The sequence below is a fragment of the Scleropages formosus genome, chromosome 13, assembly GCF_900964775.1.
Source record: "Scleropages formosus chromosome 13, fSclFor1.1, whole genome shotgun sequence".
Classification (NCBI taxonomy): domain Eukaryota; kingdom Metazoa; phylum Chordata; class Actinopteri; order Osteoglossiformes; family Osteoglossidae; genus Scleropages; species Scleropages formosus.
In genome coordinates this window covers 9,474,395-9,502,258 of record NC_041818.1, presented here as the reverse complement: position 1 = coordinate 9,502,258, position 27,864 = coordinate 9,474,395, and the positions used below count along the sequence as shown (strand labels likewise).

Sequence of the window (27,864 nt, the reverse complement as noted above, 5' to 3'; positions counted from 1 at the left end):
CTACATATGGCCACTTAATGACTTTAAGACATCGCGGGTTTATACGTAATAAACCTCCTTGCTGTGCGACACGCGCCGGGAATCGGCGTTTCCTTGGCACCATGACGGAATGATGATTTTTTTTTTTTTTTTTTTTGTCACTCTGGGCCACTGGAAGGGCCACGGAAACCGGAGATGTGCTCCTCCAAACACACACATACACACGCACACACACTGAGGCGGCTCGTCTGAGAGCGGGGAGACCGTGTCAGCATGACGACACCGCGGACAATGCGTCAAAGAGCTCGTGCTTAGGGCGCGCGGACGCGGGAGCGGTGCGGGGAGTGCGGCACAGCGCGGGAAGAGCGGCACGCAAAAATAACCCCTTTCCGAGGTATGTCGCTTAACGAGACGTGAAACACCGCGAACGGAGGGCGACGCTGCCACGGCGAGGGAGGGAGGAAGGAACGGGGCGAAGGAGGAGGGGTGGAAAGAAAGACGGGAAGATCATAGAGAGCATCCAGAGAAGGAGGATCGGGGAGCTGCTGAAAGGAGGACAAGCGCTCCGGTGCAGAAAGAAAAAAAAAAAAAAAAAAAAGACTGATATCAATTAAAATACACAGCAAAGAAGAGTGGGCGAGCGCGCGAGAGGCAGCGCGCACAGATCGCCGGATAATATTATTATATAGAGTGGACGGCGCGAGCATCCGCCGCAGCGCGTGGATTTCTTCTCGCGGCGTCCACCACCACTCCGAGCCACGCGATCGCGGAGACGGATCGCGGACAAGACAAGAGCCGTGCCGGGGATGGAGTAAGGAGGACGGGCTGGACCGTGCAGGCGCGTCTCCGCGGACGAGAGAGGCAGCACACGACACACGGGCGGCGCGCGAGCCTGGAATCTGGATCCCCGCACATGTGGACACGCGGCTGGAACCCGCACCTCCGCCCTGCGCGCATCCTCCTCTCATCATCCTCCGACAGCAGCCTGCAGGGACATGACAATAACACCGCTGTAGCCCTACAATAACATCATCATCAGCATCCAGCAAACACATCCACCGCGGACGGCTGAAGCAGCAGGGGCGCGGATAGAGCGAACCAGCCTATTGCCGCTGTTCAGTTTGTAACATATATTTTTTTCCCATATACTATATATATATATATATATACAGTATATATATTTATATATCTGTCGGTAAGAAAGAAAGAGTCGGATTTTAACGGAATAGCATAATACTGCCTTTATTATAGTGATTTTCCGGACCAATGGACGCTTTTCACTCATGTAACATCTGATAATTTGCTACTACTAGTTCTTGGGTTGCTCGATGTTTGGAAATATTTATTTATGTCCTGAATATTATATCAGTTGATACCAAATTTAGGCCGCTGACTTATTGATGACGCCAGTACCGTACGGCAGTGCCGTTGTAGTGGTGCGTTTGTCCATCTCTGTAGAGATATAGGTATATATATATATATTTATATCAACGTGCGTCTGTGTCTCTTAGTATGTTCACGTTTTAAATGGACCCAGTTTTCCGGGTTTCTTGAAACACTCGCGCGCTCGCGCACATACACACACGCGCGCGCGCCCGCACAGACGACGATCAAATTAGATATTTCCATCTCGCGGGTTTCAGCCCACCTTAGGAGCCACCCGAGCACCCTGTTCATTTGCCCCCGTCCGTTTTCCTGACTCGCGGAATCGCCATTAAACCGTTCGTCGCTGATCCACAATAATATATTGCCTTTGATCAATTGCTACATTAGCGAGATCAGAGCTGCCGCCCTCACTCAGTCGCACCGCTCCAGTCCCAGCCTCCCCGGATCGCCCTTCCAGCCTAGCAGCAGCTCCACCAGCGCCGATGGAGACCACCAAGCTGCCCCCATCCAGCCCGTCCTCTCCGACCACCGGCTTCTCGGTGCCGAGCGCGGAGAAGGTGGACGGCTTCCCCCGGCGCTCGATGCGCAGAGCCCGGCAGCGGCGCTCCCACAGCTCGTCGCAGTTCCGCTACCAGAGCTCGCAGATCGAGCTGACGGCCCTGCCTTTGCTCAAAGGTAAACGTGTCCGCGAACGTGTCCATCCTTACCTTCCTGTCCATGCCTGGTGGTTACCTGCTGGTGGTTACCTGGCCTGGCCTCTACACTACAGTGCCTTACTCTTGGAATCTCTCACCTCACCATGCCTTGTCCACATTTTGTCTCCTAGTGTCCACCTCTCGTGTCCACGCCTCGTTTAGTGTCTCTCGCTGTCCTCATCCTGAACTGTACTGTACCTGTCCACACATTTCTGTGCATGTCCTTACTGTCCTCATGCGAAAGACTGTACTTGCTCTCCACATCCTACTGACTCTACCCAAATGTCTCTGACCGTGTTCACATCTTACTGACTGTCCACACTGTCCACATCTTACTGATTATTCCTTGCTGTCCACATCTTACTCGCTTAGCTTTCCACATCTTACTGTCCGCATGCTACTGACTTAACTACCCACACATTATTGTCCACACATTACTGTCCACATCTTACTGAGTTTACTACCCACGCATTTATGTCCACATCTTACACATAGTACGTTACTGTCCACATGCTGCTCATGTAGTACCTACACATTACTGTCCATATCTCACTGTCCACATCTTACTGACTGAACTACCCACATATTACTGTACATACTGTTCACACCTTACTCACTTAACTTTCCACACATTAATGTCCACATCTCACTGATTATACTTTATGAGTCTGGTCACCCACTGTCTTCCTTTCTTTTCTTGCATTTTTTTAAGTTTTTATTGTCAGACTCAATATTTCTGGTATTATATATACCTTATTGTTACTGTTCATTGTGTATATGACATTATATTACTAATTTTGAACTACCTTTTTACTGTAACAAGTGACACTGTTTTATCTGATGTCCACTTTTATCAGGTACAGCAAATGGCATCAATAGAAATTCCATAGCAAAGTGAGACTTGTGATGTTTGACCCACACAGTGCTGCTGTACCTGTAATATTGCTGATGTGTGTGATTGGTAGGTTTGGTCACAGCACAAGCAGTAAATCTTTTTTTTTTTTTTTTTTTTTTACATAAGGCAGAGCGTTAACTTCGGTGGGTGTAGACAGGGCCCAGCTGTCAGCCTGAGAGGTACCTTTACATGCTTTGACCAGAAGAAAACTGCAGATAGACTCCCAGGCAAGCAGCAAAGAGTATGAGAAAGATGCGTTTTCAGAACGCGCGAGGTGAGCACGAAATGGGTTTCAGACGTTTCTGCTTTCGCTGCGAGGCGGTTCTGGTGATGGGGTTAGACTTTGGATTTCTTTTGAAAACAGCGGAATTTAAGCCAGAGGAAGAGAGCAGAGAGAGGAGTTGAAGAGTCGCGGGCAGGTTTTTGCTCATATTTCCGGATGCTGGCCCAGGAACAACATGTAGCTCTTGTGACTTTCCCCTGGGTAGCCGCTCGAAATTTTTCTTGCCAACCTTTTGCTCATCACAAAGGGTGTGTACCGTTTCGGTGCAAGTCTTCAAAGTGACTGAGGCACTACCATCAAATGGGCTTCACACACGATGGTGCTCATGTCATGCATTAGTAAGGCAGCAAAGTTTTAATAACTTCTCGCTCATTCTGTCCGGCTGAGATGTGTCATCGTTATGCCACATAGAAGATCATCAGCTTTGACTGATGTGAATCACTGAGCCATTTTTAACACCGCAGTTCACTGCGGTGCTGCATACTTGGCAACAGGTTCGTCCCACAGTAACAATCGGACACCAGATCGTGCAGTAAGGAGAAGCAAATCCTGAAAGAGAGCTATAGCCATGTGGGGACGGAGGAGGCCACGCCTGCTCTATAAGCTCCCCCTGGCCTTTGAAGAGAAGAACGTCTTTCTGTTGTCATGGCAGCCGTTCTTTACCCATTCATGGTCTTCAGTGTTTTGTTTAATAAGGTGTCCTAGAAAGGCGCACATCTCCAACAGTTTGTTTAAATTGGATTTAAAGCAATTCAATGCATGTGAGGATAAAGATGTCTCAAAAACGTTTTGTACGTTTCCCAAACAAAAGATGACTTTAGAAGTGCCTCCTGTAAAACGCTATGGGGACGCTTTGGAGTTAGAAGCTTCCTTGAGACGATGCCCCACTGAGTCCGTAAGATTTGAATACATGCGTGTGAACACAGACGTACTAATTGCAATAAAGGCACAATTCAGGCAACGGAAAAAGTACTTATATGGTACAAAGTGTTTTTACATCATCATCATCATCATCATCTGAAGCCGCTTGTTCCATACGGGGTCGCGGGGAGCCGGAGCCTAACCCGGCAACACAGGGCGAAGAGGGAGGGGACACACCCAGGACGGGACGCCAGTCCATCACAAGGCACCCCAAGCGGGACTTGAACCCCAGACCTACTGGAAAGCAGGACCCGGTCCAACCCACTGCACCACCATGCCCCCCCCACAAAGTGTTTTTAATTTTAAAAAAATATTTTTATAGCAGGTACAATTGCAGGAAGCCCAACTCTGAACTCCCAGCGCTTTCCTAACCTCTCCATATTTGCTGGTTTAGGGCTCTGTGTTCTGATCTTTAACGTGGTCCTCGGTTACAGTAGGAACTCACAGAGCTACTGGTATCTGGTGGCTTGTGAATCACATGATGTTAGGTGATTTTTTTTTTTTTTTCCAGGCACAGCCTAGATTAGCTAACACTGCTTACATTTCAGTGTTTTTATTTTTATCTTATTAGCACAGATCCCTATCCAGAGCAACTCATAAAGTTCACAGCTTAACCCATTTATGCAGTCTGATATTAACTAAAGCAGTTCGGTTCAACTATGTCAAATGCAGAGCGGAAACGTCGACCGTATGAGTCTGACCTCAGCTTTGCCATTTCACCAGTACCACTTATAGAAATTTTGATTATGACTAACTAGTATAATCAACGTACTGTCACGTTCAGTCAGTGTAAAGTTGCTCTAAATGTCATGCGCTCTTTAAAAATCAAGCGGTGGCTATGACTAAGTCCCCTGTGATGTCTCGATTTCAATAGACATTATCAGAATTTTTGTTTGTGCTCAAACCTCTTTGGGGCCAGTAACGCAGAATAAGTTCATATGTTTTTCTGTGCTGGGAAAGTAATAAAAATAGTCAGCGTTCCTTTTTTTATTGGTATTTTCGGATCATCCGCTGTTCTCGGTGACGTCCGTCGTACCGTGCGGCTGCGGATGTGTGTTCGTCCTCATGCGACTGTGTTTCTTTTTCACGGAGATCTGCTCCTGCTTTTGTGTGTGTGTGTGTGCGCGCGCGCCTGCATACATGTAAATCTCTTATTCTGAGGCTTGTGTGTGTGAAGCTTTGAAATTTAGGGACCCTGATAGCCTTTGGATCCAAAAGGCACAGGTTTCATCCCCATCCCTGGCTGTATTACCCTTGAACAAGGTCTTACCCTAAATTGCTCCAGTAAAATTACCCAGCCGTATAAACGGCTGAAGAATTGTAACCTTAACGCTGCGAGTTGCTTTGGAGAAAAGCATCAGATGCATGTAAATGAAGCAGAAAGCACGGCAGCGGGCCGCCCCCTGACTCCAGCTGTTGATCTTTCTCCTCAGGACCTCGTGAGTCAGTCTGTATGATACCCTCTAAATAGCCATTCGCCTTGAGCCAAACTCTTCACCCACCGCTCGCACTTACAATAACATACTGTACTCTCACTTGGTTCCCTGGCATTTCAGTTCACGGCGTCCCCCATTACATAAAACCATACCTTCTGTTCCGCGCGCTTTCCAATTTCATCCTGATCTTGGTCCTCAGGGCTATATAGAAAAAAAAAAAGGCGATGCTTTGCCTAGCTCTTTGGAAATGTATGTGAATGGAGAGTTTTTCTGCAAGCCGTTGAGCGTTCTTGCGAGCGCCGTGGCTCTCCGACGTCCGTTTGTGTTCGTGCCACCTTTGATATTTCTGGGAATCTTACGTTTGCCCGTGCGTGTTTTCTCCTGCCGTGTCATTGTGTTGTTGGGTTTGTGACTCAACCTGTATTTCAGCCAATTCTGAACGCCTGCCGATAGCGTTGGTATCTCCGTTTCATTCCGTTAACTCACACACACGAACATCATCTGAACCGCTTGTCCCATACGGGGTCGCGGGGAACCGGAGCCTACCTGGCAACACAGGGCGTAGGGCCGGAGGGGGAGGGGACACACCCAGGACGGGACGCCAGTCCGTCGCAAGGCACCCCAAGCGGGACTCGAGCCCCAGACCCACTGGAGAGGAGGACCCGGTCCAACCCACTGCGCCACCGCACCCCCCGCTTCCATTAACTCTTTAACAATTATATGTGTTAATTTTTTTGCATATGTGTCACTGGAAAAGCTCTTGTTTGCAGGCACGAGTATTGATGCGGCATTAGGTTTGCGTGTATATCCGTCGTAAAACCAATTTTTTCAGCGTGCGTTTGCATCGGTCTGTCGGTGAGTCAGTGTCTGTAGGTGTCCGGATGCGCTCTTGTGTGTGTGTGTGTGTCTGCGGAGGGCATTCGGAGAAGGTTGGTATTAGGTTACAGCGGACATGGGATGCTCTCCCTTCCCCTCCATAGCTTCACGAATCAATAGAGAAGGAGAAGATGGAGAGGGAGGAGAAGAGGAGGCGGAGACCAGGGAAGAAGGAGAGCCGGGGCGAGGGGATCACAGATCCGAGAGAAAGGAAGAGAAAAGGAGGGAAGGGAAAGGGAGGAGTAATGATGGGGAGATGCTGGAGGAGAACGTAAATGACCAGCTAGGGTGGTCTCTCCTCCTTGCAGCGAAGAGAGTGTGTCGGTGAACGAGGAGACAGATGTGGCTCACAGAAATGGCCCTTCGCAAATCAATAGTTTGTAAGTAAAGCCCCCTGATCTGGTTCAACAAATGGCGGTGGGAACGTGCCCTCTTCCGAAGGGCGTATCGTACCCTGCGCTCAGACGGCCGGCAGAGACGTCGAAACGTCGACGGCGCCTCATCTGAGGGTTACGCTTAAGATTTCGATCCCGTCGTTAAAATCCGCGCCGTTCTGCGGGTCCTCGCCTTCCAGGGAAGGTTTTGAGGGTGCAGCCAGAAGAGAAGATGTTCGTGACGCCCCTCACTGTGTCGCTCGTGAAGAGTGACGCTCTGCTTAATTGGTACCGTGTTTCGGTTTATCGGAGGGGACCAGAGCAAAGATGTAGAACGGAAGAGAGGCAAAACACAAGGCGGGGATGGGAACGAGGGATGATGTCATCCTTGCGCCGAGTCCACCTCCTCTCGCTCCCCCTCTCGCTCCATTTCCGGCTCTTCTCCTCTACAGAGTAGTTGTGGAGAGCTGGTGCCATTTACATCTTGCTTAATGTGCCGCTCGCAATGTTTTACGAGGTAAAGAATCAAGGTAAAATCTGTGCTCGCATTAAGCAAGGCCTCACCGAACTCCCGGGCTTCCGATCCCAAGCATCTCAGGGTGCATCGCCTGCCGTCTCGCTGTCTCCGTCTCCTGTGCAATTCAGTTTGTCTTCTCACCTGCTACAGTACGTATAGGGAGATGCGCAATACCCGTCTCTCCTCCCTCCTGCACCTCGGCCGGTGTTTTTCGTCCGCTCGCAGCTTTGTTCGGCTCTTTCGGGCTCTCTCCTGCCTCTTTCCCTTCTTCTTTCTTTTTCTTCTCCTCCTCCCCCCTACTCCTTCCTTACACTCGGAGTGCATGTTGTGTATGAAATTACGTTGTACTACAAATGAATTAGGGGGCGTGGTGGTGTGGTGGTGCAGCGGGTTTGGCCGGGTCCTGCTCTCTGGCGGGTCCGGGGTTCGAGTCCTGCTTGGGGTGCCTTGCAATGGACTGGCGTCCCGTCCTGGGTGTCTTTCGTTGCGCCCTGTGTTGCCGGGTTAGGCTTCAATTTGCCACGACCCTGCTTGGGACAAGCGGTTTCAGCTAGCGTGTGTACAAATGAGCCGTCACAAGTTCTGTATCTGAGTCAAAAATGAGGGGCAGGTAGGATGTCGAGGAAGGTTTTAACTGAACTCATGAGATAACGTCAGGCACCAGGGAACGTTCTAGGGTCTCAGTGAGGGTGTGTTTCGAAAATGATTCAGACAGAGTATTGCAGGGAGTGCATTTCACGCCGATAACGGCACGACCACTCCTCCCAGTCCTCGCTCTCACAATGTCGTGTTTAAAATTTGGGCGTGGGCATTAAATATGATCTGTCTGAAATGTGTGTGTCCACCTGGTCAGTAGGATAGAAGGTATCTTCATTAAATTAGCGACATTACCGCGTGTCGGCTTTTCCTCCCTGCCAGGAACGCGTTTATTCTCGCCTCTCGTACCGTTTGCTCCTTTCGTTTATGTTCACTAAAATATCACTTAACTGCTCCCATTCCAGAAGAGGCAGTTCAAGCAAAGTACATTTAAAATGCTCTTGCTCCAAGCAGACATCCTGGTCCAGGAGGGATCGCTCAGTTGCAGGGTTTGGCCGTGTGGAATCGGTGCAACCTCTTAATGGCTTTTGTAAAAGAGGGGTGTAAATGTTTGCGGCCCCTTGCGCGTGGACAACGGAATGCTACTTGCTCGCCGGAAAAGACCTTTCTCTTCGTACCTGCAGAGGGAATTTGTTTGAATCCGATGGTTAACAAAAATCAGTCACTTCTGAGCCCTGATCACCCCTCCCAACGTCTTCTGCATTGAGCCTCTATTGAGACTGTGTGAATAACAAGGTAAAGTTGCTTTAATTCTTCGCACTCATGTTTACAGAGCTTGTACATTTACCAGGTATGAACAAATTCAGCAGCATAAAAGTCCCAAAAAAACTTGCTTATGGTCATTTTTGTGTGTGAGCTTAACCGTCGGGTTGTGTTCTGGTCAAATGTAACCCATTTGCAAATTTTCTGCGTCAAAAAAAAGGGTCCTTTAATCTGAAGGCCATGAGGATTCATGACACGCTCCACAATAGGCGTCCGAACACACAAAATGAATAAACGCAAGCGATATCGAGGGGGCGAAGTGAGTACCGCTCTTGCCTCCCAGCGCCTGGGTGGTGCGAGAGAATGTGGGTTTTATCCCTACTTGAGTTTGCATGTTCTTTGCTCTGATTTCAGTTTAGGTAGAGTGGTAATCCTAAATAGCCCGTGTTGCATTTGCGGGACTACCCCACTATGGGTTGGTGTCCAGCATGTACCGCCTCTCAACTTTGTGCCAAACACTTCTGGGATAGGGTCTGGATCGCCGGGACCCTGCTCAGGATAAGTGGTTTTTGGAAATAGATCTATGGACGTTTCACCAAATTGTATGCGTTTTCTTGAATTTTTATACGCACGTGGTGCGCCTGGTCCGTAAGAAGCAAATGTTTGGCACTATAGTAAAGTACAAAGAGCTTCAATTACCAAATGGCCAGTGGTCTTATTTCAGGTGAATGAGGTCTACAAAACCACAAATTCCAAAAGGAAGTGTAGGACTTGCAATGATGGCCAGGTCTGAAGCTGGTTAAAATACATAACACAACACAGGCAGAAACTGCTTGTCCCAAGTGGGGTCGTGGCAAACCAGAGCCTAACCCGGCAACACAGGGCGTAAGGCCGGAGGGGACACGCCCAGGACAGGACATGAGCCTATCACAAAGCACCCCAAGCAGGACTCAAACCCCAGACCCACCAGAGAACGGGACCCAGCCAAACCCGCTGCGCCACCATGCCCCCTGCTGTAACCCCCCTTTAGGTGACAATCTCTTTTTTATAACTGATTTATAAACTATTACAACAGCACCGCCAAATTTCAGATGCCAGCACCAAAAATAGAAAGTTGTCTGAACGCTACCCAGGGGCTAAAAGTGTTTATAACCGTACAGCTGAGTGGGAGGGGTGGATAGTGAGCATTTAGCACACAGGAATATGTAATTATTTATATTCAGGTCATATGAGAGAGGTCTCCCATAGCAGGCCACTGGTACTTGGTCCCCGGAGGCTTATTTTTAATTCATTCTTTGCCATTGGGAGTTTTTTTTTGTTTTCCTCTCCTCAGCTGCCAGCTGTTTTATCCTAATAGTTAACCCTTTCTGTACTGTATCATTCACTGGAACTTTGTCTTGGACTGTGTGTCACCCAGGTGGGAAGAGCTTTCTATAAAAATTAACAACCGAATTGAAAATATTGTGGAGCGGAAACTATTATAGGAATAATTGTTGTTGTATTCCATATCGTTATTTGGGTGATGCTTACGGGGGGGTGCGGTGGCGCAGTGGGTTTGACTGAGTCCTGCTTTCTGGTGGGTCTGGGGTTTGACTCCCGCTTGGGATTCCTTGCGATGGACTGGCGTCCCGTCCGGGGTGAGTCCCCTCCCACTCCATCCTTGTGTCCTGCATTGCTGGGTTAGGCTCTGGCTCCCTGCGACACCATATAGGACAAGCGGTTTCAGACAGTGTGTATGTGTATGGGCTGATAACACTCCATAGAGTTCATTGGAAATCGCTTTGGACAAAAGCATCCTCTAAATAAATAAATGGAAATACAATGCATTCATTTTCCATTTGATCATTCTGCCCCTCTAGCCTAGCGTCAGCCGGAGGACTGCGAAACCACGACTGTAGATGGAATGGACTGACACTGAGGATTTTCTAGTTGCACTGTGGCTTTCGCGTGGCTCTGGAAGTTCATCCTGGGCCCCTGTTGAAGTGACAGGTACGATCAGCAGGGCTCAACACGAGCGCGAGTGAGTCACTCTTTTCCTCCGTCTCCTACCCTGCCGGACACAGATGCCCCCGTGGCGGAACTGCACGACCTCTTCTGCAAGAAGCTCCAGCAGTGCTGCGTGCTGTTCGACTTCCTGGACTGCGTGGCCGACCTGAAGGGCAAGGAGGTGAAGAGGGCGGCGCTCAACGAGCTGGTGGAGAGCGTGGCCACCGGCCGGGGCGTGCTCATCGAACCCCTCTACCCCGAGGCCATCAAGATGGTGAGATACAAGGAGAGGAGGAGGGCACAAATGAGGGTACAAGAGTAGAAAGAGCCTGAGGGGGGGAGTGGGAACTGAGAAGAGGAAGGAGAGACTGCGGCGGAAGGGATATAATTCGATAAATAGGAAGGTGTCGCTCAGAAAGATGGAAGGAGGGGGTGGAGGAGGAACGGAGAAAAGACTTAACAGCAGTTTAGAGGTAGATGAGTCATAATAAGGAACGGCTATAATATTTACTTCACCCCGCTTAAATAACATCCTTACCGTGGGTCTCTGATTCCGGGATATAATGACAGGCATGGCATGTCCCTCAACAGGAATTAGCGCTGTAGTGATCTCGCAGCCTCGCAAAGAGGACTGTGCTTTGCGCCGATGCCCGAAGGCGCTTGCCGGCGGAAGGGTCGATATTTCGCGTCGCCATGTCCGGAGGTGCTGCCGGGACGCAGCCCAACTGACTTGTATCGTAAAGCGCTCAGTGCATCGACGCAACACATTTCCGCTGTTCCCGTTAATGAAAGGCCTCTATTAGTAGTTCGTGCTGCAGCTGAAATGCGTTAAAGCTGAGCGCTACAGGTTATTTGGGTTGGCTGTGTGAAGCCTGTCAAGCACAGGATTGTGGTTATTTACTGGCACGTCAATTTATGAACACAGCTGGGGCCCGAAATCTGTTGGTAGTGTGATTGGTTCCTAATTAATGAGTAAACGCTGCATAATAGACTTGTCCCTACATTTATTTGTGGGGCTGTTCTGTGAGAAAAGTGTACTAAATGTTTTAAAGGTGGAATAAATTTAAGAAAAGCTCTGTAACGCTTCCATCCGTTCTCACACGCACACACACGCTGTGTGCAACTGCTTGTCCCGAGTAAGGTCGCTTCAAAGCGGAACCCTACCTGGCGATGCGGGGCACAGGGCTGGACAGGGAGGGGACGCACCCCGGACGGGGCACCGGTCTGATGGAGGGCACCCCAGACCCACCGCACAGCAGGCCCTGGCCAAATCCGCTGTGCCACCGTGTCCCTACACCCCCTACTCCTCCCCCCATCCATTCATCCATCCTCAAAAACCACTTGTCCCATGCAGGGCCGTGGTGACCAGAGCCTAACCCGGAAACACAAGGCATAAGGCGGGGTAGGGTATACCCTAGATGGAATACCAGACCATTGCAGTATAGCACTTAAATGTTTTATTAACTACAATACACACACACACACACACACTTTCTGAACCGCTTGTCCCATACGGGGTCGCGGGGAACCGGAGCCTACCCGGCAACACAGGGCGTAAGGCCAGAGGGGGAGGGGACACACCCAGGACGGGACGCCAGTCCGTCGCAAGGCACCCCAAGCGGGACTTGAACCCCAGACCCACCGGAGAGCAGGACAGTGGTCCAACCCACTGCGCCACCGCACCCCCCTATTAACTACAATATACTGTACCTTAAAATTAAAAGTGATTTAAAATTGTTCTCACTCGTGTTAGTTGCTTGTCCTGGTCAGGTGTGGTCTGAAGCCTGTCCTGGAATCACTGGGTACAAGGCTGAGGGGGGTACACTACTCCACCTCAGAGTAGCCACGCACACGCACCAGGCAATCTAGCATTACCTTTGGAGTGTGGGAGGAAACCAGAGCAGCTAGAAGAAACCAATGCAGACCGAACATGCAAACTCTACGTAGACTGAGCGGGATTCAATCCGACACCCGAACAGCTCAAGTGTTGTGCCGCCGTGTTATTCTTTAAAACAACTGAAAATAAAAGATATGTAATCTCCGCAAATTCATATTCAGTGCCGATTCAACATATGAGTTTATGCAGCGTTCATCAGCATCTGGCCAATTTCACTTTTCTTGGTTCTATTCTGAGATTCAAATCGCGTTTACAGAGATTTCCTGTTATTGATTATTATTATTGATATAATAAGCAGTCAGACATATACGAAGGGTAACACGATATAATACACACAATATAAAATCAACTATTGTGTTATAGCACAGAATGCAAAAGAATAATTATCCACTATTCAAATATACCACGCAAAGTACCGTGTAGAACTACGGGACGCAGGGTAAAGGGTATGCTTTAACGTAATCTTAAAAAAATCACCCTTTGACGTGTACAGTGTACACTGTAAAGCGCCTTGTTCTGAGTAGAAACGTCACTTATTTTATTAATTTAATAGTTTAATAATTAATTTGATTAATTTTTATACTCTTGCACTTTTCACGCTCGCTGTATTCACCACATTTAAAATCGCCATAAGATAAAATCATTTTAAAACGTACAAAAAAAAATCTGACTCAAGCCATTTTTCTGACCAAGTCCAAAAATGTTCAGTTTACATTGAGGACTACATAGATTTTTATTTTTTTTGATTATGTAATTTGTTTTATCTTAACTGTTAGTTTTCTGTTAAAATATGTGCTTGGGTGTCTAAAACAGTCTTAGCAGTATGATCGTTTATTATACTATTATTACAGCATTTGTATGATTATTTAGGTTTTATACACCTTGGCTAAAAGGTCCTTTCAATCTTAACTGCACGCAACCGCCTCCTTTTTTCGTTCGTCTCAGTTCCGTAAAGCTTCGCAATGAAGAAAAAGCAGGTGTTCCCTCCGAGTTCCTCATTAATAAGACAAGTAACCTAGAGTGCGTGAATTATATACTGAATTTAGGTAGGTAAAATCACCAACCATGTCTTCACTGCAGGAAATAAGCACTGTTCGTAAAACAGCAGCCGTGTAAGATGCCCTTGACAAAAATAATAAATAAAAATTAAAATAAAAGTAAACTTTAGGGGCGGTGGTGCAGTGGGTTGGACCGGGTCCTGCTCTCCGGTGGGTCTGGGGTTCGAGTCCCGCTTGGGATGCCTTGCGATGGACTGGCGTCCCGTCCTGGGTGCGTCCCCTCCCCCTCCGGCCTTGCGCCCCATGTTGCCGGGTTAGGCTCCGGCTCCCCGCGACCCTGCATGCGACGAGCGGTTTCAGACAATGTGTAAATGTGCAATACAATTAATAAAAATAATAAGAGAGGGTAACAGGGGCCTTAGTGGTGACAGCTGTCACTGTGTAACTGGAAGTTTCTTTGCTCCAGTTCCCTCCCCTACTGTAGCATCCATGGTCAAGGTATTTACCCTGAATTACAGAGCTGTACGTATCCATGTATGTATGTGCATACTGAAAATTTATATATAGTTTTGTTGTTTTTTTGAACATTTTAATCTTTTTCTCTATTTTTGTTTTTCCGTGAACAGAAAGAAAAATTGCCCGCCGTCTGTTTTCCCCCCAAAATCTGTCGTTGTTGTTCGGACGGACTGTAATCGCGAGTCGCTGCTTTACCACCCTGCCGTTTGTGGAGACTGTGAGTTGCGTGAAATAAAGGCCTAATTTACCCCTAGATCAATAACCGTTCGAAGCAAAACATTTTCCTAGTATTAAATATGGAACTAAAGCGTGGGGGAAAAAAAAAAAACAAATTAATCCGCTGGATGTGGTCGGCCACTGCGTTCAACCAAAGGTGTCCGATAATTCGTTGGAATCCCTTTTTGTTTTTCGACGGAACGTTAGTAACGCTGGTCTGAGCTCATTCAAAGACTCGCTCTAGACGTGTCTGCGGTTTCGATAGCTTTCCGTGATTTAGGCGCCGTGTGTCTTCGCTATTTGTCTTAACGCCGGGACTTTGCTCTCGTCGGTCGGCTCCCGTCGTCCACCCGGTGGCATCGCGGTTTAGGGCTGCATCTTTTCGCCCAAGTTGGCGGGTTCAAATCAGCTTATACCTGCAGTACCCTTGAGGAAGGAACTTACTCTAAATTGCTGCGGTTAAAAAAAGTTGCCCAGCTGTATAAACGCAGCGGGTCTGAGGTTCGAGTGCCGCTTGGGGTGCCTTGCAATGGAGTGGCGTCCCGTCCTGGGTGCGTCCCCTCCCCCTCCAGCCTTGCGCCCTATGTTGCCGGGTTAGGCTCCGGTTCACCGCGACCCTGCTTGGGATAAGCAGTTTCAGCCAGTGTGTGTTTGTGTAACTAAATCTGCCGATCGCCGTGTTGTGCATCACCATGCATGAGAAATTGCGCAATATCGTGTCGTCTGAAGTGCAGCATGGTCGATACCTGTGCTCCTCTGCCTCTAGATTTCGGTGAACATCTTCCGCACGCTGCCGCCCAGCGAGAACCCGGAGTTTGACCCCGAGGAGGACGAGCCCACGCTGGAGGCCTCCTGGCCTCACCTACAGGTAGAATCCCCCGTCAAACCCGCCTCGCCTCGCCTCGCCACTCCCTCCCTCTCCAGCCGTCTCCGTGCTGTTCGCGTTTCTCGATCCTTGGTCTTCGTCCCCCCGCCGCTTCCTTTTTTCCATCCTCCGTGTTTCCCTCACCCCTCTGCGCTCTCCTCCTCCTCCTCCTCCTCCTCCTCCTCGTTCCCATCCGCCGCCCTCCGCGGTCGCGTCACGCTTCGCCCCGTCCTCCTCGCCCTCTCGCCTTTCCGCATCTGCCGTTTTTCACGATGCGTCTGTGTCGCCAGCTGGTGTACGAGTTCTTCCTGCGCTTCCTGGAGAGCCCGGACTTCCAGCCCTCTATGGCGAAGCGCTACGTGGACCAGAAGTTTGTTTTGCAGGTAGAGACGTTTTTCCCTCATCTAGATGTCGCGGGCGGTACCTTCCGTTCCCGTCTCTGTCGTGCGAGTCTCGAAGTGTTGCGGTTGTGCCTCTGACCGTTCCGTGCGACTGTCTCGATCGCTCCGCGAACGTGCGCCCGCGTGCCGCTCAGCTCCTGGAGCTGTTCGACAGCGAAGACCCCCGGGAGAGGGAGTACCTGAAGACCATCTTGCACCGCGTCTACGGCAAGCTGCTGGGACTGCGCGCCTACATCCGCAAGCAGATCAACAACATCTTCCTCAGGTAGGCAAAGCGCCTTGGCGCTCAGCTCTGGAGCCGTTGGGTCTTTTCGTTGGGCGCCTCGTGACGCGGGTCCCATTTCTGTGAAATCCGGGAATAATCGCAGGCGCGAGGCCTGGAGGAGCGGTTTCGCAGAGGAAAGCAGATGTTATTTCGCTCCAGTAACTCGTGTGTGAGGTTATAGGAAGTGATGCTGAAATTCACTTACGGAAGGAAATCCTGAAACGCTTAAAGGGTTGGGCTGTTTTTCGCACACACACGGTGGCCGAGACCGCTTGTCCCATGAGGGGTCGCGGGGAGCCGGAGCCTAACCCGGCAACGCGGGGCGTAAAGCTGGAGGGGGAGGGGAGACACCCAGGGCGGGACGCCAGTCCATCGCAAGGCACCCCAAGTGAGACTTGAACCCCACACCCCCCGGGCTTTTTTTTACAGTACTGTTTCGTTTGTTGAAAGGTTTTACACTCTTCCGTTGCAACATATTTCTGGGAAGAAAACAGTTTTGAGCTCTGTGCGCAATATTCTTTTTTACGGTTGACAAGCACCGTGAATTGGGGGGGGGGGGGTGTGGTACCTAGGGAGGAGGCACGAGACACCCAGCCTGGATCGACCAATGCCGCCCTAATCGCAGTCATTCCATCCCAGACACGTGGTCTGGCGCCACGTAACCGCGTCTTCTTGGGCCGGTTAAAGAAACGGGCAGAACGGACAGAACCAAAGTAACTGTACTCCGGTGACATCGTTCAGGTACATGTGCGGGTGCATAACCGTACGTGATGGTACGTTAAATGCGAAGCACATTTCTCATCTTTGGGCGCGATTGCTCCGTCCTGATGGGAGTTACACTCCGAAAGGGCTTTCGAAGGACGCCCAGAAGCGTTCGGGTCGCTCCCCCTGCCCCGCGCGTGCGGAGCCCGGGCTTCAGGAGCACGGCTCACAGCGGATGCGCTCCGCCGTCCTCCGCAGGCTGAGGTGCGCGCTCTGCCGGGGTTCGCCGCCAGGCCAGTAAATCGGCCGCCGGCGGGCTGCCGTGCGACCGGCTCTCGTGCGCATTATGGCGATCGCACATCGCCGTGGCACCGAGCATCCTCTCCCTCTCCCGAGTCCTCGGAGCAGAGGGCAGACGGTGCAGTTTGTCACTGTCAGCATCCCCCCCCCCCTTCCTTGTCACTGTTATAGATCATAATCTTTTTTTCCCCTGCCTTGTTTCTTTCCAGCCAACAAGCTCGTGCTCCGTACCGTCTTTAAGTGCAAACTTCTAAATGTGTCCTTCATGTGGCTCCAGGTTCATCTACGAAACCGAGCGCTTCAACGGAGTGGCTGAGCTGCTGGAGATCCTGGGCAGGTAGAGACCGACGCTCCGCGATGCCGATGCCGTAGAAGCCGAGCGTAGCTGCCGCCCCGCTTGTGCTCTGCTTTCCCTCCGGTTCGAGGCCAGTTACACAGGCGTGGCGTGAGGGGTGTGCTTTGGGATCTCTGCGACAGTCCCCGATTGGAGGCACGGAGAAGAGCCCTCGGTGCCGAAAAGACATAGTTCCCCCCGCCCCGTATCCCAGCTAGGAAAGTCGGGGTTCGCGTCCGTTTCACCGATCGCGAGGTGGTGCCAAGGCGAAGCAAAAACACATTAGCGGGAGCGATCGACTGGGCCACGGCGTTCTGTTTAGTAGATGCGTGGCGGGGGGGGGAAGGATGGAGGGAGACGGAGATGGAGGATGAGAGCGAGGAAGTGAGAAGGAGTGAGTCAGTGTGCAGGGGGCGGGGGATTACATTGGGGCTTCGTGGCTTATTCCAGCTGAGGTATTTATAGCACTGCCTACGCCCTCCCTCCATTACAAGGCGATGTGCCCCTTCTCCTGGGAGAGGTGCTGGGAAGCTGGGAAGGGGTTCTGTGAGAGGGTGGGGGGGGGGGGAGAGAGAGGGGCTGAGGGTGGAAAAACTGGCTGGGAATAGGAGAGGGGTGACGGGAGGTGCGCAGGCAGAGGAGGGGTGTGCGGAAAAGGGAGCGGCGTGGGCTGTGGGGAGAAAAGGAGGAAGAATAGGAGTACCCGGAGGGAGGGAGGGAGGGAGACGCGAGGAGAGCATCCTTTTCGTCTCCATGTGCTGCTGGCTGAGGAGCGTTCCGGAAGAGGAGACTTGCTCCACCGCACCGGTGAACAAGAGCAAGAAAAGGCCAAATGATTCCAGAGAAGTCCCTCAAACCCCAAATTTTTATTTCTCTCTCTCTCTCTTTCTCTCTCTCTCTCCGTCTCCCCGCCCTTGTTCCCGTCGCTCCGCCGTCCCGCAGCATCATCAACGGCTTCGCGCTGCCTCTGAAGTCGGAGCACAAACAGTTCCTGGTGCGGGTGCTCATCCCGCTCCACACGGCCAAGTCTCTGTCCATCTTTCACGCCCAGGTCAGTGGCTCCCAACGGGAGGTACATGGAGGCACGTGCGCGCACACACACACACACACACACACACAAATGTCCCCCATATGCAGGGACATACCGCATACACGGAAACACCCAGACGTACAGTCACAGACGGCGATCTCTATTCCTCCCCCTCAAATAACCGATACGCCTCTTTATTTGCAAATGAGACATTATATCGGAGGTCACAGTTCGTTTAATCGAATTTACAACGTGCGTCTATTATCGCCGCCGCAGCTGTTGCTGTTTTTTCAGGCTCCCACGATACCTGACAAATTGCTGTGACCCTGCTTATAATAACGTGTTTATTACTGTCCACACGTGACGGTTTCTTTGAAATGTTTCTAGTGTATTTTTAGAAGCAGTCAAGCATTTCGGTCCGCAGCGATGCGGGGAAGAAAGCGGCGCTTTGATGGAGGGCAAGGGAGGCTCACGGGAAACACGGCGGCTTTTGTGGCACGGTGCGTCTCGCGGGGCCCTGCGGAACGAATAGCTGCGCCGGAAGGCGCTGGTCACCGTGAGCGATATGAGGGAGGGCGCATGTTTGGTCCTCGTAATCGATCACGTTATCGCCCGGTCGAAGCTACTTGCACGAGAGGCACGGAAATCACACGCACGCACCGTCTGAAACCGCTTGTCCCATACGGGGTCGGGGGGAGCCAGAGCCTAACCCAGGGGGAGGGGACGCACCCGGGACGGGACGCCGGTCCATCGCAAGGCACCCCAAGCGGGACTTGAACCCCAGACCCACCGGAGAGCAGGACCTGATCTACCCCTGTCCAACCCACTGCACCACCACACCCCCTGCTGCACAGAAATCACTTTGCGTCTGAACGTATTGCTCTGTTGTCCCTTTTTTTTCAGCTGCCAAATAAACCCTAGCAATCATCTCGATGGAGACCGAAATGTGCTTCCGATCGAAACGAAAGGAAAGTGTACGTTCATACTGTGATGTTACGATCGATGAGCCTTCAAAACGTGAATACATACAAGCTTCCATGTAGGGGGTGTGGTGGTGCAGTGTGTTTGACCGGGTCCTGCTGCCCGGTGGGTCTGAGGTTCAAGTCCTGCTTGGGGTGCCTTGCGATGGACTGGCGTCCCGTCCTGGGTGTGTCCCCCCCCCAACCTTGAGCCCTGTGTTGCTGGGTTAGGCTCCGGTTTGCCACGACCCCTTGGGACAAGCAGTTTTGGATAGTGTGCGTGTGTCTCTGTGCCTGTGCCAGGGTTGCAGCTGTATGGCGCCTATTCTGGAACTGATGGTGGGGGGCGTACACCCTGGATGGGATGCCAGTCCATCACAGGGTAGCCACATTCCCTCATTCGCGCACCGTGTCGTGCGTCTGTTATATTGCATCACCACTAAACAAGCGGCCACTGGTGGCATTTTCATTTTTCCAGTTTAGCCGTCGCCATTATTATTTCCCGTTGTCGTTTTTAACCTTAATCACCCGACCCGTTACCCTACAGCAGACACGGCGTCGGTTGTTCACAGTGTTGGACATCAGAGGGCATGTTTGAGTAAGGTAACTTCTGCGGTGCCGCTCTTCAGAGGCGATTCCATATATTACCCTCCTCCGTCGCGCTCGGCATTAACGTGATTTATTACCCTTGAGCTGCAGTGTCACCTTCAGTTTTCCGATGAACCGCGCCAGGATGAATGAGCGATACGGCAGAATACGTGAGACGGGTGCGGAGGAGGGAAGACGCCTGTATGAGAGAGCGAAGGGACTCAACGTGCTCTGTAAGCCACGAGAAGCACGGTTCGCCGGGGTGTGTTCTTCCCGCTCCGTTTCAGCCTCTCCGAGAACGCGACGTACCGTCATTACGCCGGCGGCTCCCGTTCGCGCGGAACCTCTTTCCGATCAACCGTGCGGGATGCGTCATCGACGTGCCGTCCTGTCACCTTTCGTCCTTTTTCGATAAGCGCGGCAGAGGATGTTCACATGTCGCTGAAACGTGGGAGGAAGAACAGGGATCACGCGGGGAGCGTACGAACCCTGTACCGGTTCTGAGGATCACCCACCTCTCCGTTGAACGTGGCTAGGGTCACATTTATTTCTTCATAAACATATATTAATAAGTGTCCTTTGATGGCTAGGAGAGCTGGTGGTGTAGTGGTTAATGCTGTGCCCTTTAGAGCCCCCCCAGGGTTGCGGGTTCGATCCCCACCTTGAGCAAGGTGCTTACCTTCAATTACTTGAGTAAAGTTACCCAGCTGTAATGATGGATAAATTCGTTATAAGCTGGTAACATAATAATTGTAAGCTGCTTTGGAGAAAAGTGTCAGTGACTTCTTCCGGTTGGTGCCGATCAGGGTTTCGAAGAGGAGCCCAGCCTCGCCGGAGGTCACAAGAATACCTGCTTATACTTAAGAGTAATGGAGCAGCGGTCTCACCCCGCCTCTGCTTCTCCTTCGGCCATGGGGCTGCGTTTGGAGGCGTGAGCCCAAGGGGGCAACGCGTTAGATAAAGGGCGGATTGTCAGAGGCCGTGCCGGGTCGCTATATGTGAGTAGGGCGTGGGGCCTCAGGCTAACGCGGCTTCCTAAAAACCCCATTTCTACGCCTGCGGGCGTGTCTCCGTGCGCGTTTCTACGAGGTCGCGCCCCTGCGGGATGCGCCTTTCTAAGGTTCGCGCGCAGCCCCGGCGCACGGCTGCGTATCGGCGTACGCCCGCGTGAGCGAGGACTCGCACGTCTCTGTGCTCGTCCGTTAATTGCGTGAATCGAGAGCGACGGAGCTCAGGCTTCGCTTTGAAGCTGCGGTGTGGCCTACATTTCCCTTCCCTGCACCGTGCTGCGTGGGATCCCATCCATACATTATTCAGTCCGCGGCCAGCGGTCGGCCGCGCTCGCGAGCCGCTTGACTGCTAAATATATTTGCGCTGTTCGAGGGCAGCCGGAGTCTTGCTCCGAACAGAAATTCAACCTAAAGGGAAGGGTTCACTGGATGCGCGGAGCCCTAATAACCAGTCCATCCACACAGGGCCCGTTGCAGAGGTTCATTCTTGCATTTACTTTCTGGACCAGGCTTTGGGGTCAGCTCTGGTGCATGGAATAAGCACACACACACACACACACACACACACACACACACACACACACACACACACACACACACACACACACACACACAATCTGAAACCGCTAGTCTCAAGTGGGGTCATGGCAAACTGGAGCCTAACCCAGTAACGCAGGGCACAAGGCTGAAGGGGGAGGGGACACACCCAGGACGGGACGCCAGTCCATCGCAAGGCACCCCAAGCGGGACTCGAACCCCAGACTCACCGGAGAGCGGGACCCAGCCAAACTCCTCACGCCCCCCTATGGAATAAATACTCGATGTTAAAACGTTATTAAAAGAACAGTGCGGATAATTGTTTTTTTGACCTAGGTGAAGAGCAGAGGTGTAGTTTGTGTGTGATATACACACTGAAAAAAAAATTTTTACTTGTGATACCGCCCGTGAAAGTGCGCGTCTGTCGTTTCGCGCAACTGCTGGGTGTGAATGGAAACGGTATGAAGGGACTGGGAAACTACAGCTCCGCTTATTATAATGCGGTTCAGAAATGATGCACCGCTGCGCGATTGATGTAACGGCAGTCAAAGTGACCGAATCTCTCCCGCACCCCAGATGATGAAAAAGATTAAACCAAAAGACACGGGAGGAAGATCAATATTTCAAATGCGCAGCGATCGGTAGATTCCGTAGTGGTTCGTAAGCACTTCGTGCACTCTTAGAATTATGCTCTGCAGTGATTTGTTAATGCAATCTGTGAAACTCACTCTTTGACTCTGTTCGTTTAAATAGGAGTAGAAAGACCTAGAACAGGGCCTCGAACCGACTGCGTGGCCTGCGGGGCCCGTAGTTGGCGTTCGGCACCTCCGATGTGAAAATCCTCAGCGTCTTCGTGCTTCTCCGCATTATCACAGGTCGAGTTGATAAATACGATGTTAGCTACACCCTCCTTTACACTTCTGCTCGCCAGGATTGCATGGGCTCCGGATGTGATCTCCTCAGCACTGTATCTGTCTAAACTCACAGTTCTAGAGACTGGAACCCATCTTCTCTTTAATTCTAGCTTAATACCTCAAACTATCATGAGAAAATGTGTTATTATTATTATTATTATTATTATTATTATTATTTTCTTTCCCTTCTTCACCCTTTTAGCCATTTAAAATGGATTAACGTAGTGTGGAAACGATGAAGACGTCTAGAACATTTTAACAAGTTCCCCTTAGGTGGAGAAGAAGTCGGTGACATCATCCCTTCCGATGTAAACAGATACACAGTTTGTTGCCACGGTGACGGCTCGCCACGGTAACGGGTGTGAGGGACAATTGCTGAATGCGAGAATCGGTAACCTCCCTCTGAAGATCCGTTCCCCAGTCGCGGCTCTAATCCCGACGGATCACCGGCTCACGAGGCCCATTGTGCTGTAGTTACAGGGCCTGAGATATAAGAGCACAGTTTAGCACGTACTGCTCAATCACAGCCTCCGTCTGCTGCTGACACACAGGTGTGACAAGCAGATGTTGACCATTAACGTGGTGCTTGCTGGGTACAAGCGAGAGGATTTCGTACAGATCGCCTAGCACTTCTGCAGAAATCAGCGTTGTTCTTTTGGACTCGAATCGCCGTAAGCGTCCGGGCTCTAAGATCGCTTGAAGTCCTCCTTCAAAAAATGAAGAGTTTACATTCCTGGACTGTCAATATGTAACATCTACCTGCAACAAAACTGAACTGGTTTTGAGTTTTCCGGAGAAAGTCGGTCAGTTTTCGAAGATGATCAAGTGAGTGATCAAGTGGGTGCTCTGGTTTCCTCCCACAGTCCAAAGACACGTGTTTCAGGTGAACTGTTTACTCTGTCGTGCTGTTAGTGTCTGAATGCGTGAGTGAATGAGTGTGTGTGTGGTTACCCTCTAATAATTTGGGGTGACGTCCATGGCGGACCCTGCCTCTCACCCTGTGCCTTTGGCGTAGGCGCCGCATGTGCATATTCCGTAGCGAGTTCCACCAAGTGCATACCCTGTTTTTACTTCCATCCGTGAAGAACGGAACAGCACGGTGGCACAGCGAGTAGCGCTGCTGTCTCACAGCGCCGAGGCGGTGTGAGCAGATGTGGGTTTGATCCCCGCTCAGTCTGTGTGGAGTTTGCATGTTCTCCCTGTGCCTTTGTGGGTTTCCTCTGGCTGCTCTGGTTTCCTCCCACACTCCAAAGACATGCTGTTCAGGTTCCCCCATACTGTGTGTGTGTGTGTGTGTGTGTTCCACTGATGTATGGATGAGTGACCCAGTGTAAGTAGTATCAGTGTAAGTCACTGTGGTGAATAAGGTGTGTGGGCTGATAGTAACACTACATAGAGTTCATTGGAAGTTGCTTTGGAGAAAAGCAGCTGCTAAATATGTAAATGTAAGAAACATTAGTGCTGAAAGTACTTAACAATTCTCATACATCCTGCCCCCCTCCCCACAAACTCACTAAGGTGTATGTATGGGGCAGGAGGTTTCCCTCATCATGAAGCTGATCTCTGCAGTCAGAACGGATTTGGGCTCCCAGGGGTTGGGGACGTGAGCGTCGATGCGGTCGCCGCCTAGCCCTATACATTCCCTCGCGCTTCCAGTTCGCCCCCTTCCACAAACAAAGCAGCCTGTCGTGGCATTCAAGTCGGGGATTGGGCTTGACGTGTGTGAACCAAGAAAAATATTTACCCAACCTCTCAGACTTAAGCGTGCAGCTCTTAAAGCGCTCTCTCCGTTTCCCCGTGTTGATCACCTTCCCTCATCGACGTCTTTCTTGTCCTTTCCCAGCTCGCCTACTGCGTCGTCCAGTTCATGGAGAAAGATGCAACCGTTACCGAATACGTAAGTCACCGCCTCCGAGTCCCGGCTTTGAAAATGTAGCGGGAGCACTTATCGTGAGAACGTCCTTTAGCGATATGCAACATTATTGTGGCACGGAAAGCGCCGGAGCCCGGTAAACGATGCTGCCGTGCTGTAGTCCGGGGCAGCTCGTAACGCCGGGGTTAACGCTCCTCCCTTCGCCTCCAAAGGACATGGGTTTGAATCCCACCTACCTCCGCAGCACCCTTGAGCGAGGCACCCGTGCCGAGTTGCTCCAGAAAAATGACCTAACGCGTCAGTAACTCTAGGAAGCTTAACATTATAAGCTGCTTCTGAAAAAGAAGTGTCAGCTAAACACGTAAATTTCCCTTTTTACTCGAATAACGGAGGTAACGTACCGTGCTCGAGGGTACGCCCGCTACGATCAAACGGGCATCCCCGGCCTTAAGGGATCAGTTGCGTTCCTGCGCAAGGGCCTCCCGTAAAGGAGGACGCGGGGAGGTGACGTTTCCCTGCTTCTCTTCTCCCAGATAATCCGCGGGCTCTTGAAGTACTGGCCGAAGACCTGCACTCAGAAAGAGGTGAGCACCCTCCCGGGCCGTCGGCTGCGGGCTCGGGAAATCGCCGGGATTCCGGAATCATCCGTCAGCGCGTAATATGCGAATCGGCGGGGTGCCACGGGGTCTCCTTACGCTCGGCTCCTCTAGGTTTTTGTCGCTCGGCCCCGTGTTTCGGTAGACGGCGGCGTCCCCGCTGACGTACGTTCCCCGTTCCGGACAGGTGATGTTCCTGGGGGAGATGGAAGAGATTCTGGACGTCATCGAGCCCTCCCAGTTCGTCCGCGTTCAGGAGGCGCTCTTCAAGCAGATCGCGGCCTGCGTCGCCAGCCCACACTTCCAGGTAAGGGATGGCCCACGGACGGACGGACGGACGGACGGACGCAGGTTCACGCACTTATCGCCGCTGTTGCCCTGTGGGTCGGAGCTCCAGGTGCTTAGTGCCGCCTCCCTCTGTCTCCCAGGTCGCCGAGCGCGCCCTCTATTTCTGGAACAACGAGTACATCCTGAGCCTCATTGAGGAGAATTGCCAGGTGATCCTTCCCCTGGTCTTTGGCACGCTCTACAGGGTCTCCAAGGAGCACTGGAACCAGTGAGTCCATCCCGTCCCGTCCCGTCTCTGACTGAGAGCGCAGAGCAGTGTCACAGTGCCATGTGTTGAACTGTCCTCATGGTGTGGGACAGTAAGTGGAGGAGCCTCAATACCGGACGCTCACTTCGCATATGTGGACATGAGCAAGTTTTTATTTCAGGGTATTTTAGTTGGAACCTGTGATTAACTGTTGAGGTATGATCGGTGGTGCGGCGGGCTTGGCCGGGTCCTGCTCTCCGGTGGGTCTGGGGTTCCAGTCCCGCTTGGGATGCCTTGTGATGGACTGGCGTCCCGCCCGGGGTGTGTCCCCTCCCCCTCCGGCCTTACGCCCTGAGTTGGGCTCCGGCTCCCCGCGACCTCGTATGGGACAAGCGGTTCAGACAGTGTGTGTGTGTGGGGGGGGTGTGACAGCTGTCTGCATGTCTCTTTGACTTTTTTTCCCGCACTGGTGCTCACGTCCTTCCGGCTCCTCTCCTCCTTAGGACAATCGTGTCTCTTATCTATAACGTGCTGAAGACATTTATGGAGATGAACAGCAAGCTCTTTGACGACCTCACCGCCTCTTACAAAGTGGAGAAGCAGAAGTGAGTTTTTCGCTGTATGAGTGCGTGTGTGTGTGTGTGTGTGTGTGTGTGTGTGTGTGTGTGTGTGTGTGTGTGTGAGCGTGTAACGCACCCTCTGTCCCTGCAGGGAGCTCAAGCGAGAGCGCGAGCGGGCGGAGCTGTGGCGGTCGCTGGACGAGCAGCAGGAGAGGAGGTTGCGGAGCCTGATGGAGGCCAGCCGCAACCAGAAGAACCTCCAAGAGCGACCGGGCCCTGCCCAGCCGGAGCCGGCGCCCGGCGGCAACAGCGCGACCTAGAGAACACACACCGACGGCGCGCTGTGGAACGCCGCTCGCTGCGGGGCCCGGGAACACGCCCCGCAGCCACCGCTCTCTAGTGTACATCCTACTTTCAGCCTCATTGGCACAAACACACACACACACACACACGTAATCTCGCAGCTCATTCGGTATTCAGTCACTCACGCAAACACACACAACCGCACGGACATTCGGTTTGGCCCAATTCAACACGAAAACGCACGTCCCTATCGATGCTCCCACAAACTCGTACGGACATTTTCGGACGGTCGACGGCGCTCCGGCGTGCTCGCCGACTCGCGGTCACGAAGCGAGGACGCTTCCGAGACGAGTGTATGTTTTCGGTGCGCGCTGACGTACGCGAGTACACACGGGATTCAAGCAGTCCCGAGTGCCGGAACTGGTCCCATCGTGTGGGTTCAAACCCAAAACCCCCAGTCGCAACCATTAAATTTGACTTTTTATTGACACAAAAGAGGAGGAATTGTGATGATGATGATGATGATGATGATTATGATGATGATGATGACGTTGATGGTGATGATGACGCTGATGTTGATGACGATGACAATGACGATGACGACGATGATAATGATGGTGGTGGTGGTGATGGTGATGATAGTGATGATGGTGATAATTATGATGATGAGGATTATGATAATGATGGTGATAATGATCATGAGGATGATGATGGTGATGATAATGATGCCTATCATGAGGATGATGATGATGATGATGATGATGGACGAAAACACCGTTCGTACTTCCACTACTTCTCTGCTATCACTGCTGTTTTTATATATCCATATCCATGAATACGTAACAGTGGGGATGAGTGACTAGCGTAGTATTAAATGATCCCTGCAGGCATATGCTGCTAACCTGAAATCGTTCCGGCGTGAGAAAGACGAGAAAGCGCTTATCCGAGCAATATCCTCTTCGGTTTCGAACACGTCGGAAGCGTTTCGGGGGCCGAACACCGCGGCTCCCCGACGCGAGCGCTGCGCTGTCCTTTAACACCCCGTCCAGGTACGCGTACAGGTCCCGGCTGTCTGCACCCCTTAGCTTATTTTTGTGTTTTTCTCGTCGTCGCCAGATGCTTGCGAGCTTCACGTTTAAAATTTGACTTCCGATTTGCGAACCCTGCGGAAACAGAGGGTTAAGAAGAGAGTCTGGTCCGCGTGTTTGGCACTGATCGCCGGCCGCACGAAAACGTGCGAAGGCAGATTTGCTAGGCACGCCGAGCGACGGAACGGCGGAAAGGCGACGTCATTCTCCTCACCCGTTCCGCCGCGTCAGACCAGGAGCCCGGAACCGGCATTGTGATGAGGACGTAATCGTTGATTGTGCTTTGGAGCGGTTTGCGAGTGTAACTGCTGGCGTGTGGTTTCCAGCGCCGAACCGCAGGTTTAACAACCGCTCGCCTGTACTGCTTCGGGTCGTTCTCACACACACCGACCGAAACCCACACGCACACGTCGTCTGAAACCGCTTGTCCCGAGCGGGGTCGCGGCAGACCGGAGCCTAACCCGGCAACACGCGGCGCAAGGCTGTGGGGGGGAGGGGACGCACCCCGGACGGGACGCCGGTCCATCACAAGGCACCCCGAGCGGGACTCGAACCCAGACCCGCCAGAGAGCAGGACCCGGTCAACCCTGCTGCGCCGCTGTGCCGCTGCACCCCCCCTGCAGGGTCAATCTCCTGCAAGGCTATATTTTATTCACATCATATACAGTTCAACAGTTTTCACTGCAAACCCGTGGATTCGGTACCCAGTCAGCAATAATACGGCATTTTA

General features: G+C 51.7%; 1 protein-coding gene across 1 annotated transcript; it reads left to right on the top strand.

Annotated features, from left to right (window-relative positions):
- The first annotated feature begins 1,388 nt into the window (after positions 1-1,388).
- ppp2r5b (protein phosphatase 2, regulatory subunit B', beta) lies at positions 1,389-26,598 on the top strand. The gene is made up of 13 exons (XM_029257547.1): positions 1,389-2,040; positions 10,725-10,921; positions 15,041-15,142; positions 15,430-15,522; positions 15,675-15,805; positions 17,085-17,144; positions 18,084-18,192; positions 24,023-24,076; positions 24,586-24,636; positions 24,836-24,955; positions 25,077-25,204; positions 25,687-25,788; positions 25,895-26,598. Exons 1-13 carry the CDS (start codon positions 1,848-1,850, stop codon positions 26,061-26,063), a joined length of 1,509 nt encoding a protein of 502 aa, XP_029113380.1. The 5' UTR covers positions 1,389-1,847; the 3' UTR covers positions 26,064-26,598.
- Positions 26,599-27,864: the final 1,266 nt, after the last annotated feature.